The sequence below is a fragment of the Pseudonaja textilis genome, chromosome 1 (genome assembly GCF_049901715.1).
Source record: "Pseudonaja textilis isolate UNSWEBS1 chromosome 1, rPseTex1.2, whole genome shotgun sequence".
NCBI lineage: Eukaryota > Metazoa > Chordata > Lepidosauria > Squamata > Elapidae > Pseudonaja > Pseudonaja textilis.
Window position 1 is genome coordinate 267,262,692 of NC_141990.1, and position 16,694 is coordinate 267,279,385.

The window sequence follows — 16,694 nt, forward strand, 5'->3', positions numbered from 1 at the left end:
CTGCCCCCTGCCAGCTCCAGCTGAGGACCCAGCCCCTGTCCACGCCATCTTCGATGTCACCGAGATCAACCTTCCCGTCACCGCCCTCGACATCGCCACAAAGTCTAAGGCTGACAGAACAATCGCCCAGGTACTGGACTGGGTGAGGAGGGGGTGGCCGGGCACTAACCTTGAAACCGAATTCACACCTTTTAAGACCCGTCAACAGGAACTATCTAGCTTACAGGGCTGCCTGTTGTGGGGCACCAGAGTCATTATCCCGGCCGCACTGCGCACGCCAGTCCTAGAGGCACTGCACGAGGGACACCCGGGCATCGTCCGGATGAAGGCGTTAGCTCGAAGTTACGTCTGGTGGCCCGGCCTGGATGACGACATCGTCAAGTGGGTAAGCTCTTGCCAGCCCTGTCAGGAATCCAGACCAGCCCCTCCAGTCACCACTCCCACCAAGTGGGAGAGCGCCAACGCACCATGGTCCAGGCTTCACATCAACCTAGCCGGGCCAATGCAAGGTAGAACCTTCTTGGTGGTTGTAGATTCATACTCCAAGTGGATCGATGTGGCCCAACTATCCACCACCACCACGCAAGGAGTTACTAAGGCCTTGACCCGGCTATTCGTGACACACGGTCTGCCGGACATGATAGTCTCAGACAATGGTCCCCAATTTGCCTCAACGGAATTCAGCCATTTCACCACCAACCTGGGCATTCGACACATCCTCACGGCACCCTTCCACCCTGCCAGCAACGGATTGGCAGAGAGAGCCGTTAGGTCCACGAAAGAAGCGCTAGCCAGATTCAACAAAGAGGACTGGCACCACAGACTCTCCCGCTTCTTATTGAGCCAACACTCAACCCCATGCACGGTCACCAACAAGTCACTGGCTGAACTCCTGATGGGTAGGCGCCTAAGAACCGTGTTGGATAGGCTACACCCTCACTATTGCCCTGACACCCCTCTTGGTTCAATAGCAGGGGTCAGAGATTTTGTCTTGCAGGAACGTGTCTTTGCAAGGAACTACGCTGGAGACCCACTGTGGATACCAGGGGAGATCGTGGCCATCACCGGTCCCAGGTCGTACTGAGTCCAGCTGGAAGACGGCTGCATCTGGAGGAGACACCTGGACCAGCTCAGGAAGCGCCAAGGTACCCACACCAGTGTGGGACCATGGGCACAGGTCGGCTCCCAGGCGCCACACCAGTCACTCATCGGAGACCATCCCAGGGATTTGTCGCCGTCACCACCCGAGCCGGGAGAATGGGCTACAGACCGAGACTGCCCGGTGAATCCGCCACCCGTGCCACCTAATGGGACCATGGCATCGCAGACCGGAAACTCAACACCGGCACCAACGCAGGCCCCCGAGCAAGACCACACTCCATCACCAACCCTACCCGCACCTTCGAACGCTGGGTCACCCGACAGCTCGCACGAGTTACGGCGCTCGGGGCGCCAGCACAGACCACCCGCTTATTTAAATGACTATGCATGTTCGCATCTGGGGGGAAGGGGTGTTATGTCCCTGGAACTTACCAAAGTTCCCAACCAGGTCCGTTCTTACTGTAGGGGCGTTGACTGCTCCTCATTGGCTGACTCACCTGAGCAGCCGGCTATAAAAGCCAGCTGCAGGGTCAGGTCAGCCGCTGTTCATTGGAAGCCTGCTCCCAGCAGCGCTGACATGTTCAGTCCTTTATTCACTGAATAAAGTCTTGTTGCTTTAATGCCCTGGTCTAGCCTCTCATTGTTCGATCTACAACACTTCTCTAGAAACAATTCAAGATTTCAGTAGATAAAAAATAACAATATAAAATACATTGATCAAGGGCAGGAAATCAATGTGTGCTTTTGTGGCACTCATCGCTATCAATCCAGCTTGGAAGAGACATATGCAACAATCATTATTTTCCCTCCCCAAAAGCCAAAACCTGGATGAAAACATCAATGTTTTTCACTTATTTGCTCATATTGCAGAAAAGCATAAACCTTCAGCTGGCATCTGTCAATCTCTTCTACTATGATGTAAACACAAGCATTTCAGCTTTTGTGTGTACTAGCATATATTTTATCCTATGTTTTAATTTATTTCATTAATGCTTTTTTCTTTCCTGGAACACTTGTCTTGTATAAAGAGGAAAGAAATGCACATATGTTCAGGAAAAGAAACAGTTTTAGCAACATGGGATTGATGAGCAGGGTGGATAAAGTTTTATTTTTCCAGAATTGGAAGGGAATCAAAGTGCCTCAGGGCATTGGTACTATGTACTTCACCTTATAAATGACAAAAAAAATGGATCCTGCTGTGGCTTGCCTATAGTGACAGGCAGCGGGCAAGTGCCCTCGACTTACAAGTTTCTTTTTAAATGTTTACTTCCACAATTCCCTCATTTTGTCTTATATTCAAATATTTCAAGAACTAAAATAAACAGGAAAAGAGAATGGTTATCTCTGTCTTGTTTCCTTTTATATCTCATAAAGTATTTTTAGATCTCCATTGATAGTTATTTGTGCTTTCTGTGAAAAATAGATCAATCTTATCAGTATAAAAAACTTGCCAAAATACACATTTTTCATAATTTTAAGCAGTTTATTTCAAATTGTCAAAGGCCTTTTCTGCATCTAAGAAAATCAATGTGGCTTATTTTTCATTGTGTTGCTCAAAGTATTCCAAAATGTCCATCAGATTTCTTATATTATCCTTTAAATATAAAGTGAGTTAAACACCCACATTGATCTTCATAAATTGCAAAATTATTTTCAACCTCTCAATCAAAATCATTGTAAACAACTTACAGTCATTATTCAATAATTACATTGGCTAATAAGTCAAATCTTGTCTCTTCTTAGATATTAATACTACATTAGCCTCTTTCCAGTTGACTGCAACCTTTCCCCTCTATAAAATAGAGTTCATAATATTTGTAAAAGTTGCAAAAGTTCATCCTCAAAGTATTTATAGTTAAGAAACCAAATTATCTGTTATTATGATATAATCCACTTGCAATTTCAGTAGCATTTTCTTCTTTCTTTTTGTAATTTGTCTATTAATCACTTTCCTGCTTTATTTGCAAATTCATTTTTTTCATTTTTTATAATTCATCTTAGTGTTAATATAGATTATTGTTGCTGTAGAAGCTTAATTTGTTGAGTAATATTTATCTTCTATGAAATATTTAATCCTTTCTCCTTTTTTTATCTTGTTCAAAATTACTTTTTTCTCCTCTCTTCTTTTTCAGTTTACTATTATGCTATATAAAATAACATCTCGCGAAAGCTTTGATTGTATCCCAAACCATTCTTACATCTATATGTTTATTAAGATTATTTAAAAAAAAACTATTTTAATTACTTTTTACAATCCTCCACTATTACTTCTGGTCTAAGCACTTTTCCAATTTCAATCTTTTTTTCAGCATTTCCCTTATTGTTGTGAGGCTATTCGTGGCCAATTGGAACATGGAAAAATATATGGAAAACTATGCCAATACCAGCTGAACAGATGCACACAAACCCTGTAACATTTCATAATTCTTGATACATCTTGACCATAGCCTACCAATTTTTTCATCCTCTCTACTTTACTAAATCAACAATTATATTATATGTGTGGATGTAATTATGTTTACAGAACTGTTATTTTTCTACTGATGCCACAAAACTTTATTGACCATATCTTCTAAAGTAGAAGTGTCAAATTTGTGGCCCATGGGCCAGATGTGTCATGTGCTGGTCCCACCCCCACCCAGTTTAGCAAAGGGGAAAATATGCCAATGCTCCATGTGACGCCGTCATGACGCCATGAGTTTGACACCCCTGCTCTAAAGCATTATCAATATACAGAAGGATTTCCAAGAAACAAACCTAAATTCCTATAGATAAGAGGGATGAAAAATACAGGTAGTCTTCAACTTACAAACGGTTCTTTCAGTGATCATTCGAAGGTACAACGGCACTGAAAAAAGTGATCATTTTTCACCAGTATAGCTTCCCCATGGTCACGTGATTTACATTTGGATGCTTGAAAACTGGTTTATATTTATGACCGTTGCTGTGTCCCTGGGTCATGCGATGCCCTTTTGCGACTATCCTGTCCTGTCTCATGCACAGAGGTGGATTTGTGGCTGTGCAGATGCAGATAGATAATTCCACAAAACATCCATAACAAAGTACATTTATTGGTACATCAGGTATCTTCATAACTCACATTTGTGATGAAGCTCTTCTATAATGACCAATCCTTTGTATATCAGCATTGCAGGTAAAAGATGGTTATTTTCCTAACCCATCTCGTAGTGATAGAAAAGCTGTTATCAGTTCATGAGTCCAGGCTATAATGGAGGGAAACCTCCCTCAACCCCTCAAGGGTCAATTTAGTGACCAATCAGGATTACGGATGTGGCCACGTGACATTTCCCAGGATACCTTTAACTACATTTATCATGATGCATTCCCTTAAGGGGACAGCTCATAATTCCTAAGTAACTATCCAACTCCCATAGACTGGCTGGGACAGCACAGTGACCTTCTGACAAGCAAAGCCAATGGGGAAACCAGATCCACCCAACAACTGTGCTACTAATTTAATTACCACAGTGATTCACTTGAACAAATGTGGCAAGAAAGGTTGTAAAATGGGGCAAAGCTCACCTAACAAATTCCTCACTTAGCAACATATATTCTGGGCTCAATTGTCATCGTACGTTGAGGACTACCTATAACAGCAGGATTAAAAGAAGGAGGAAACCAAGCAGCAAAGATAATAATCAAGAGGGAAATTATGGAAAGAAAGTAAATTGGTGAACTAAATCAGATTGAAATAATTTACCATGTGATGTTTGTATAGTCTCATGCAATTTATACTAAACACAAAGATACTTCAAATTTTGTTGCTGGAGTAACTGTTTAGAAACAGGTATATGAGCAACCAGCCCTGTCCATGGTACTGAAAGATGTTTGACTGTTAAGCCTACCAATGTTCATTGGCTATTTTTCCTACAATTTATTAATTGCTGCAGCACAAGACAGAGGTTACAATTAGTGTCAGATGTACTATGTCAAACCAAACAATAGAAAACTGAAAAACTTTATTTGCATAAATGCTATCTAAAAGTGCAGAAAAGAGCTTTGAAGAACCTTTAATTAAGCGTAGATGCATTTAAATATCCTCTCAATTAATTAGCTACATTAATATTCTGTACAAATGTCTGAGTAAATTACTGAATATAATTGTTTCAATATATTATATTTCTCTCTCCCAAAGTGTCTTTGTTTGCTTTTATTCTTTGTTTAACCTCATTTCTCATTCTGTTTTTTTTCCTTTACATTCCATTTGTTTCAATAAAAAGCAATACATTATTTTTCAAGGATGTGGCTTATTATCCTTTATCCTAATTATCCTTGGGGTGCACTAGAATTCATCTTCCCCCTTCAGATTTTTAAACTTTCGCATCTCTGGGAAGAGTAGTGGACCACAAGTTAAGCCAAGCCAAAATATGCAGAAATCTGAAATCAGCCCAGATTGTGCAAAATATTCAAGAACAGTTTCTCCCCACCCGTCACACCCTTGGACCGTTGCCACTTTCTAGTCACACTTCTTTATCCCTTACTAAGTAATAACCTCTATTTCAGTGCAATGGATTTTCCTTTCCAGAGGAGGGGGGAAAAATCCATTTTATGGGCCATCAATATTGCAAAAACCGCTTCCAATCTTACGTTCTTGCAGTTCTTATTGTTATTATTAGAACCTTAATCGCAATTTTTTACAGCTTTCTGTGCATCAGAAATATTCAGTTCGGCACTATCTCAATTAATCTTTAAAAAATGTATTTAATTGGGAGTGATTATAAAACCAGAGTCAAAAGACAGGCAAGGCACTTTAAAACTTGTAGTGATTAACAGCCCAGTCTTGACTGTTCACCAAAGATACACAGTATCTCGAAAGAGCATTACAGGTGCAATCCCCTTACCAGCGTCACGTGAGTTGACCTACCCCAGTGCTGGAAAAAAAAAAACAGTCGAGTCTGTAGCTATGGTAACAAGCATCCTTTCCTCTGAACTTTCTCTTCTCCCCTTTCTCTCCTGACTGCTGACCTTTCTTCTCGGAGTTGGCATGCCAGGCAAGCATAACACCGAGGCTTCCTTCTGTATTTATGAAGTGTTCCAGTTGTTTGTGAGCACAAAGCGCTTCAAATGATAAATCCTGCATGACTCCTGACCTCAAGAAATTATTCAGAAGCAAAATACCTCTGCATAGACTTCATATATCATTAAAATCTTGTCTCAACATAATATCTCCGCTACAAAGTTTATTAACTCTACAGAGCCAGCAGACATTGAAAAATACATAAGTATTCGTTTTGGGCCATGCCATCTTAATTTATCACAGCAAGAAAAAAAACAAACAAACCATCCACCTTTTGCCATCACCAATATATCAAACTGCCACAGCATCATCTGCATTCATCTTACCAAGTGGCTGGGATGGGGAATTTGACCCTCTTTTTATGTTGTGTGAATGTGGAAAAGTGAACTCACCACCTGGAGTGAGCAGGTATTATTATTTTTTTCTTCTGGGGTCCTGAGCTTTGGGTGCTTCCTGGGAACGGGGGTCAAAACAGGCCTACCTGCTCCTTCACTGGAGAGTTTTACAAAAAAAAAAGGAATTGAAAACAAGCAGGTATGTCAGTGTTGAGAAAGAGTCATAAGAGGAAAAGAAACTCCAACTGAAGGGGAAGCAACTGAGCAGCAGTTTTCAGATAACAAGAGAAAGGATCAATTTTTGGACCTGCAAGACCACTGAGAGGCAGAGCTGAAAAACGGGGAGGAAAAGAACCCAACTGGTCTTCAAAACCAAGCTGAGTCTTATCAGTCTTCAAGCTGAGCTTACTTGCCTGCAGCAACTTAGCCGCAAACTAGGTCCAGAATTAGGGTTGGGAGGGCTGGGACTGAGGGAGAAAAGCCCATTCCAAAGTCTGAAAAGGAGCAAAAAGGTTTTACATGCCCATGGACTGAGATTGGGTATCAGAGCTGAAGATCTGGGGTGTATGTGTGTGAGAGAGAGAGATTTAAAGAAGAAATAGTTAAGAGGAGAAAGCAATGTTAATATAGAAATAGGGACATGGAAATAGAATATAAGAGATGGAAATAGTATAGATTAAATAAGAATAGAAGTAGAATAATTGTAAACTTATGGTAATAGGAAGCTAATAGAATAAGATAGGAAATTAAGTTTGCATGAGAAAACAGTTTAGTACGGGAAGTGCAATCTTTGTGTTTGTGTTCTGTACCATTAAAACAAAACCCTAGTGGTGAGTAAGAAATAGTTGCACAAAAAACACTAGTAGACAGTATATACTACGATGAATGCCAGCCATACTCCTAATACTTTAATGTATAAATGTTTGAGAAAGAATCAATAGAGAATATTTACCACTTGGTAAATAGTAGAGGATAAATGATTCTTACTTATTGGCACCTCAGATATTACAATAGAAAACGGCAGATCGAAGTTATGATTGTTCATAATGATTATGGCAGCTCTTTATTCTTTGTCTTTTTGATGTCACAATTTCTGGATGGTGCTGGAACTAGCATATAGAGCCAATATATGGGAACAATTTTTTTAGTTGAACAATTCCTCCAAGGGATTTTAATTCTCATTTTCACTAATAGCCAGAACATACATTAGAGCCATCTGGAAGAGGCTACTTGAAACAGGTGCATGGGTTCGTGTAGCAAGTCACTGACTTGTATCTCAGTGTGAACCTATTATTTTTCTCCATACCAATGGGAGAAAAATTGTCTAAACATTTGTGGAGATATAGAGAAAACAAACTACTTATCTATGCCTTCCTCTGTCTACGTCTACTTCAGGGATGTCAAACTCGATTTCATTCAGGGCCGCATCAGGGTTGTGTTTGACCTTGGGGGAGTGAGGTGTATGTGGCCGGGGCTGGGTGTGGCCAGATCGTCATTCATGTCAGGGGTGTCTGTGGTGACCTGAGAGCTCTTCCAGTGAAAATGTGCTCCTGAGTTCCACTAATGGCCACAACAGTTGCCTCCTGCAACCCTCTGCCAGTGAAAACCTTACCGAGCTCCATTTTTGCTGGCAGAGGCACTGTGGGCCGGTCCTTTGCTGTTTCCAAGGTGACCCCGTGGGCCAGTTCTAAGCACCACGTGGGCTGAATCCAGCCTGCGGGCCTTGAGTTTGACACCCCTGGTATACATGCTCTGGTTTGTGGACCATCTGCAAGTCAGCCCATCATATCATGCTGTGATAAACCAAATGGGAAGTTATTAGAATGCAAATAAGTGTCGCAATTTTCTCTTTCCAGCATACATTGCTCAAAAGGCATTCTGAGACAAGGGTTCGGTCTCTAATGCTGCAACCAAGTGTAGCCTAGAGGTGTTGCATGTATTAAAGTATATATTCTTCACATCCATGCATGTAGACTGCAAGATCACGACTTCTCCTTTACTTGGTGATGTATGAGTGGGTTGCAAAGACTATGTAGCTTACTTGGCTCTTCCAAGAACTACAAAGTAAAAGGGTCTCCTTGAGCTGTTTGGAAACCATCCCCCAGGTTGCCTACTTAATTGACCCTGCTGTCTCACTCTTAGCAATATTCTGGATCTTCTGAGTGATCATTTCTGAAATGCCTGCATATACCCCATATTTCTGAATAATTAAAACTCTTTTTCTCCTGACTAAAATATAGGATGACAACAGTAAGAACAATAGCATTGATTACTAGTATTGAAAAAGCGTTTTTTTCCTGCTTCTGGCAGTCAAGGAACTTCACAAAAACCACAATACATGCATTTGTGGGAGGAGTGGTAAAAGGAAAGGAAGGCACAACTAAGCAAAAACCCACAATTAAATACAGTAGAACACACGGAGTAGTAGACACTGTTTCCAAATGAGAAGCATATAGATGGGAATCTGAAAGAACAGAATTCCAGCTGTGCTATTGCCAGAGGACAATCACCTGCAGGCTTCAAGGGGGTAGGGATTTCCAGAACTGATCCATAAGGCAGGAGAAACAAGCTAATATTCCTTTTGTGGTGTGTGTGTGTGTGTGTGTGTGTGTGTGTGTGCGCGCGCGCACGCGCTGCGCACGCAGGCCAACTTTGTCAAGGTGAACACTGCCAAACTGTAACTTCATTATTAACCATTCCTGATTTGTTTGCATGAGTCTTGGTACTCAGCTTTCAACATGGATTGCACCCTAGACTCCTAGCTAACAACTTCAATTAGTTTGAAGATGCCAAACAGGGGAGCAAACCTGTCAGTATTTCCTTAATTCCCACTCCTGCTTTCCAGGTATTGCAAAAGGTTAGGGAGGAAAAAAAATTCCATTTTTAGCACTGGTCATCCAGAATTAAGCAAGTGTTAAAGGACAGGAAGCTGATAAGATGCTCTTTTTCTTGACAAGAGGAAACAGACAATGTAATTCCAGGTAGGTCAAGAAGTTTATCTTATTGAAGTAGGTTCCTAACCAAATGAAAAAAAAAAGTAACTGCTTTATTTTATGGACAAAAAAGAAAACACCTGCTAATGTCTACTAGCTAATGTCTGTCATAAGACTTGCCACAAAGACTATCAATTGTCTTTTCTGTGGTACATCTTTTCAGTCTCCCTTATTCAGGCTGAATAACAAAGTGGATAAACGCAATACTTTGCATTTAAAAGTTTGAACTAGCACCATACTAAACATTAAAGCGAGCAAAAGCCACTTAAAGGCTGAATTGAAGAGATGTGTCTTGATATTTTTGAAAGCCGTGAGTTGGATGAATGGAGTTGCAAATTTTCTTGTCCCTCACTGGGAGCAGGAAAAAGTGAAATGGGATAAAGGGTGTGAATTCCATTCCTGGGAAACTGAACTTCTAAATGGGATGAGTGTAACTGATATTGAAATGATAGCTAATATCACAAAGTTGCTCTTAGTTAGTGATCAATGTTACATAATAGCTGATAGTATACCTGCTTTGCTGTGTCTCATATAATACGGTATGTTTGTTTTAATTTGTATTATCTTAGTAACTACAAATTATCTTAGTAACTACTGTTACTAACCATAACATATATTTTGCACACACAACTCAAGAAAAGTCAGAAGGCAGATCTTAAAGACTGCCAAAACTTTGAAGAGTAGAGAAAGTGCAACATAAAAAATATGAATATAAGAAAGAATGAAGGAAGGAAGAAAACAGAAAGCTGAAGAATCAAGTGAATTAAAGAAAAAAAAAAGCCCACGTAGTGCAGAATATTGGAAAGGGGAAGGGCAAAATTTAAAAATAGCATGCCTTAGTTATATGTCTTTCAGCTGTTTGGATTTTAAGTCCCATCATTGCTAGCCAGCTTAATGCAATAACTGGAAAATATCAGATTTGAACTCCAATATATCCGGGTGCCACCAGATTGAAGAAAGCTAAATTAGAGTCAAAAAGACAATGATAAGCTTCAGTGCAATCTTCAATGTAATTTTTTCCAGCACTCTTGAAATGCTTACATTTTCTAAATCTAACATGACATAGAGTAAGTGAAAATGTCATTGCCATTCTTTACTTATTAGTCATGATCTGTCCTGTGCAGTAACAGATGCATTTTTATATTACTCTGCCTTTGATATGTCACAGATTAACAGAATTTGAAGTACTATGTCCACATGTCCAAGAGATGTCAATTCAACCTTTGAAAAGGAAACCAATTGCAGGAATTAATTGAAATAGCAACTTGACAGTTCATCTGAAGCAAGAAGATGTTACCTAGGGCAGAGGTTGCCAACATTTTGGACCTCAGTGACCACCAAACTCATAATTTTAAATCCCAGGGACCACTAACCGGTTCTGTGGGCATGGCCTAATTTGTGGGTGTGGCTTGGTAGTCATGTGACTGGCTGGGCATGGCTTGTATGTAAATGTTATGAATATTTATTTAAAAAAGAGCAACTTTTACCCAAAATCAGGCAAAGCAAGCAGGCAGATTGAGTTGCTCACAGAATCATTCAGTGATCTATCTATCTGCCATTGGCTAGCTCAGTCTCTCAAATTTGCTTCCCATGAGTCTGCACTGAATAATAGAACCTTCAGTCCTAAGGGAGGTTTGGCTGTGCTTAAAAGCAGAGCCGAAGATCTAAAGACTAGCTAGAAAGCAAGAAATCCAATCATTTCCTGCTTCCTAGCTAATCTAAATCTCTGGCAAAGCAGAACAGATGATGGTCGGAAAAAAGGAAAAATAGCAATTTAGCAGGCAAGTTTGCTGGGTAAGGAGTGAGTGGGTGGGGAGGGTTCTCACGGGCCATGTGGGCAGCGCAGCCTCTCTCTCTCTCTCTCTCTCTCTCCCTCTCTCCCTCTCTCTCAAAACTTTCTGACATGGTACTTAAAAAGATAAAATAAAATAAACCCTCTTTTGTATTCCTTTATTTCATCAAAACACAAATTACTTAGTAATACTGAGCGTGGATTTATTTCAAATTCTTCTCTCTGTAATTATTATTTAAATCAAACCAGAACAAGTTTCCTATAATTCTGATTACATAAACTATTCTGCAAAAAACATGTGATGGTGAGAACAAAGAATTTCTCCCTTTGTTTTATAATTGCAAAATTCTACCAAGGAAGACATAAAGCATTGTTTATGTCTTTGTGGGTTCTGCTTGCGGGGTGGAATCAGGACTGTTGGTTAGTTGTGGTCTGATATTAAAAGGTGTGCCAGGAAAGTCAGAAAGAGCAGGTCATGAAAACTGGTAGTGAATTATGCTAGTAACTGGCAGGAGAGGAAAAGATAGGAACCTTAAAGGAAGGCATTCCTAACCTTACACACAACTAAATTGCAATTAATTAAAGGTGGCAGTGACGATGACCCCATCTAACTTGGAAATCCTGCTTCTTTGTAATGAGAGATAAGTTGTGGGACAGATATCGATTGCAGCCAGATGCCTGCAATTTGGTAGATCAAATCTCACCAGGCTCAAGGTTGACTCATCCGTCCATCCTTCCAAGGTCAGTAAAATGAGGACCCAGATTTGTTGGGGGCAGTATGCTGACTCTGTAAACTGCTTAGAGAGGGCTGTAAAGCAGTATATAAGTCTAAGTGCTATTGCTATTTAAGCATATACTTAATTACAATAATTACAATTACAGCCATGCAATAATGCTCCAAAAAGTCAACTAAATGTCAGCTAAAAAGTTAAAAATTGTCTTCCGAATTCCTGTTGGTACTTGGTTAATAAAGGCAAAATCAAGTCCTTGAGTCAAGTGGATGAAATGGCCAATGCAGGAAAAAATGAATAACTGATTTGGCTTCCCCAATCGGCAGGGGCAGAGAAGTGCTTGGAAAGGGATGAAAGGAAGCACATCAAGCCTAACTAAATGAAAGCTCTCCAATGTGATCCGAAAGGAATATTGGCAAGCTAGGAGGCTGTTGAAAAAGGATTGCCAGAGCAATTATTGATAAAGCATCTATTATCCAAGACTTAATCCTGGATGAAAGTGCTGATCTGTTGTGGGCCACAGAGAGCTGGAATTAGTATAATTAATCTCTTAGATCTTTGTTTACCAGTCTAAGTTGTACCACAGCAAGCTAGACCTAGAAGGCAGAGGAGAGGTCCATATACATTTCAACTAGATACTTTGTCCAGCAGTCTGCTAATCCTAAAACCATGCTGCTGCCTTTGAACAGAATGGAATGGAATGGAATGGAATGGAATGGAATGGAATGGAATGGAATGGAATAGAATAGAATAGAATAGAATAGAATAGAATAGAATAGAATAGAATAGAATAGAATAGAATACTTTATTGGCCAAGTGTGATTGGACACACAAGGAATTTGTCTTGGTGTAAATACTCTCAGTATACATAAAGAAAAGGTACATTCATTAAGAATCAAGAATCATAATGTACAACACTTAATGATAGTCCTAGGGTACAATCAACAATCAAATCATACTAGGAAACAGTCAATATAAATCATACGGATACAAGCAACAATGTTACATTTCTACAATCACAAGTGGGAGGGGATGGGTGATAAGGAGTGATGAGAAGATTAACAGTAATAGTAGTGTACACTTTGTAAATAGTTGATCAGTGTTGAGGGAATTATTTGTTTAGCAGAGTGATGGCTTTCAGGAAACAAACTGTTCTTGTCTCTAGTTGTTCTGGTGTGCTGTGCTCTATAGCGTCATTTTGAGGAAAGGAGTTGAAACAGTTTACGTCTGGGATGTGAGGGATCTGTAAATATTTTCACAGCCCTCTTTTTGACTCGTGCAGTATACAGGTCCTCTATTGAAGGCAGGTGGGTAGTAATTGTTTTTTCTGCAGTCTTAATTATCCTCTGAAGTCTGTGTCTATCCTGTTGGGTTGCAGACAGTTATAGAGGTGCAGATGACAGACTCAATGATTCCTCTGTAGAACTGTGTCAGCAGCTCCTTGGGCAGTTTGAGCTTTCTGAATTGGCACAGAAAGAACATTCTTTGTTGTGCTTTTTTGATGACGTTTTTTATGTTAGGTGTCCATTTTAAGTCTTGAGATATGATACTGTTGATTCTGTGTTGTCTAGTATTGTAAGAGGTGGGTGTATAGGAAGGTTTCTTCTAAAGTCTATCACCATTTCTATGGCTTTGAGTGTGTTCAGTTTCAGATGGTTCCAGTTACACAACGAGGCCATCAATAAACAAATAATTCCCTCAACATTGACCAACTATTTGCTAAGTCTGCATTACTATTAATCTTCTCATCACTCCTTATCACCCATCCCCTTCCACTTGTGACTGTATGACTGTAACTTTGTTGCTTGTAACCTTACAATTTATATTGATTGTTTCCTGGTATGATTTGATTGCTTATTGTACCCTATGACTATTATTAAGTGTTGTACCTTATGATTCTTGACAAATTTATCTTTTCTTTTTATGTACATTGAGAGCATATGCACAAAGACAAATTCCTTGTGTGTCTAATCACACTTGGCCAATAAATAATTCATTCATATAGAGCAGATAGGCTTCTAATCTATGAAAGACGTAGAGACACTCTGCTTGCAAGGCTATCATTCTAGCATCTGGAGAGTACTTTGTACTCCATTGCCTGCAGACTATGGAATGCCCTTCCTTAAGAGTTGTTTGATCTTCACTCTTTCACTATTTAGAAAAATATGTAAAGATACATATCTTTTGCTGGACTTTTGGTATTTATTTTATTGTTTTAATATCTATGTTAAACTTTTCATATTGTTCATGCTCTTAAATTTTGCCAGCCATTTTTGCACACTTACCAATCAGGGAGGCAAACTACAAATTGAATAAATGAATTAAAACTGTCTTCAGCACTTGATTGAGAGTTTGAGAGATTTGATTTAGTGTTATGGCTAATCTATAAAGTGCTGGACTAGAAAGTGGGAGACAGCTGTAGTTTTAATCCTTCCTTAGGCATGAAAACCAGCTGGCTGACTTTGGGCCAGTCCCTTTCTCCTAGCCTAATTCATTTCACAGAGTTGTTGTTGTGGGTAAAATACAAGGGACGAACATTATGTATGCCACCTTCAGTGGTCCAAATAAAGGCAGAATATGAATCAAATAAATATCTAAATAAATAAATGTTCAAGGCAGCTTTCCTGATTTACTTAATTATAATTCCCATATGGGGAAGGTGTAATCCAACACAACTGGAGGGAAACTATATGATTGTAGAAGACCAACAATCAAAGCAATCTTTTTGTACCACTATCTCAAAGCTAGCAATGATTATTCCTAATTTGTTTACTCCAGATCTGTGCTGGAACCAATAGCTGAAAGGGTGGGGTTGGGGGGCTTTATGTGAATAAAGAGAAATTCCAATTTAGAGTTTGTTCAGAGGAGGAAATGTCTGAAATCAAACCCTTAGGTGTATATCTGCCATTTCCCAAGGGAAGGTAGATAGTCTGGTAAGATTCTTGTAATACAGGTGATCAATAATAGAGTATCTATTTGGGCCTATCCTTGAGTGATTCTAGTTGTTTGCACTTGACAAGATGCACAAGACTTACAATCTCAAACAAAGTGCAGAGATATCCAGGGGGAGTCGAGCAAATGCTAAAAGTGTGTTGTTGTATTTCAAATCCTGACCCTTTTGTAGAAGCATTGTGATCTCTTTTCCTTATTACCTTCTGGGAGAGGCAGAACATCTAGATTCAGTCACACTTTTGTTCCATATAGTATCAACCTTGTGAACTCTCAGGTTTACTCTTTCCACTATGTATTCAAAATGGACAGTGATATATATGCTGTATGAGAGCAGGCAACAGAATTTCATTTTTAATGTGTGACAGTGTGGTCACAATAAAAAAATGATAATAAAGGTTATCTCATCTCATCTCACTTTATCTCATCTTATCTTCTTATCCTGTCCTGTCCCATCTTGTCCTGTCCCACCCCACCCCATCCCATCATCTCATCTTATCATCCTCTCTTATCTTGTACTGCACAAAGATAGAATGGCGAGGCTTTCATCATTTGGATGAAAAGATCAGATCCTGCAGGTGCCTTTGGAACGATATACCATCATTCTGTGTTCCTCTTGCTGAGTCAGAATGACAAGGCTGAACTCACTCTTCTTGTCTGCCTATCATGTTCATCTGTGAAAAATGAACTTGTCACTACAAGTTCACCCTGGCATGTGGCAGGTCCCCTCAAGGGTGTGTAGAGAAAACAGATGGGACCTCAGTTCCAACAACCCCCAGTTTTTTCTCTCCAGCTGAACCCCTTTCCTTGCATTGTAGCAAGGGTTCAGGTTCATGTTATTCTCAACAATGGCATTGGTTCTAAACGTTGAGGTGAAATCCTTGAAGTATGAACTCATTCCAAATGAAAGACAACACTTAGAATCTAGGCTGTAGACAAGAAAAGGACAGAGCAGAAACAGAGAAAAGGAAAAGGGGGAAGGGGAAAAATGACTTACCTTGAGTCAAGAGGAGTGCTATATAAAAAGAAATTTAAAAAAAAGAAAAGGAAGGAAGAGACAAAGAGTTAATATTTTCTGCATAACAGGTTTATAAACATTTTGCATATAACCGTGTTAAATAATAATGAGCTTGCTTGAAGTAAACAATGGCTTTTTGGTAGCCTCATGGTAGAAGCAGGTGTGAAAGCATGCGTGGGAGCCACAAAATGGAGATGAAGCTGTATCAAACAGGTGCAATTATAAGGGTTTCAGAGGTTCCCCTTTTCCCTCATGAACAAAGGTGCAGGCATGTAGGGTGGGAGGGACAGGACTTGGAGGTGAGGACTGTGGAAGCAATCAATATACAAATTTGCAACACAAGACCAGAATCTGGGGCACAGCTAGTGGCTTTTTTGGGTGGGGCGGGGAGGTTGCCTTCGAGTCAGTGTTGATGTCTGCCTGGATTAGTCTCTGCGGTTTTCTTGGCAGGATTTTGGGAAGTGGTTTGCCCTTGACTTCTTCCTAGGACTGAAAGGAGCTCCTGTCAAGGTCGTGCACCTAGATTTGTATCTAAGATGGGACTAGAACCTATGGCCTGGTTCCTTGGTCCTTAGCTACTGGCACTTAGCTGCTGGCCTAGGGATTTCTACTATTTCTACTACTGTATTTAAAACTCTTTAAATTGGCTACACCTAAGGAAGTAACTTTGGTTTCAGTAAAAATTAATATGGAAATCAGACAGATGCAATGATTCATACTTGGAAATTAAATTGTAT

The 16,694-nt window shown here is 40.0% G+C and overlaps 1 protein-coding gene across 4 annotated transcripts in view; it reads right to left on the reverse strand.

Annotated features, from left to right (window-relative positions):
• SLC8A3 (solute carrier family 8 member A3) overlaps window positions 1–16,694 on the reverse strand; it is a 225,764-nt gene that overhangs the window by 15,711 nt on the left and 193,359 nt on the right. For all 4 annotated transcript variants that reach the window (XM_087921722.1, XM_087921723.1, XM_087921721.1 and 1 more), the window contains one exon: window positions 15,937–15,954. In XM_087921722.1, coding sequence (XP_087777848.1) covers window positions 15,937–15,954 — 18 coding nt within the window. The remainder of the gene's footprint in view (window positions 1–15,936; window positions 15,955–16,694) is intronic.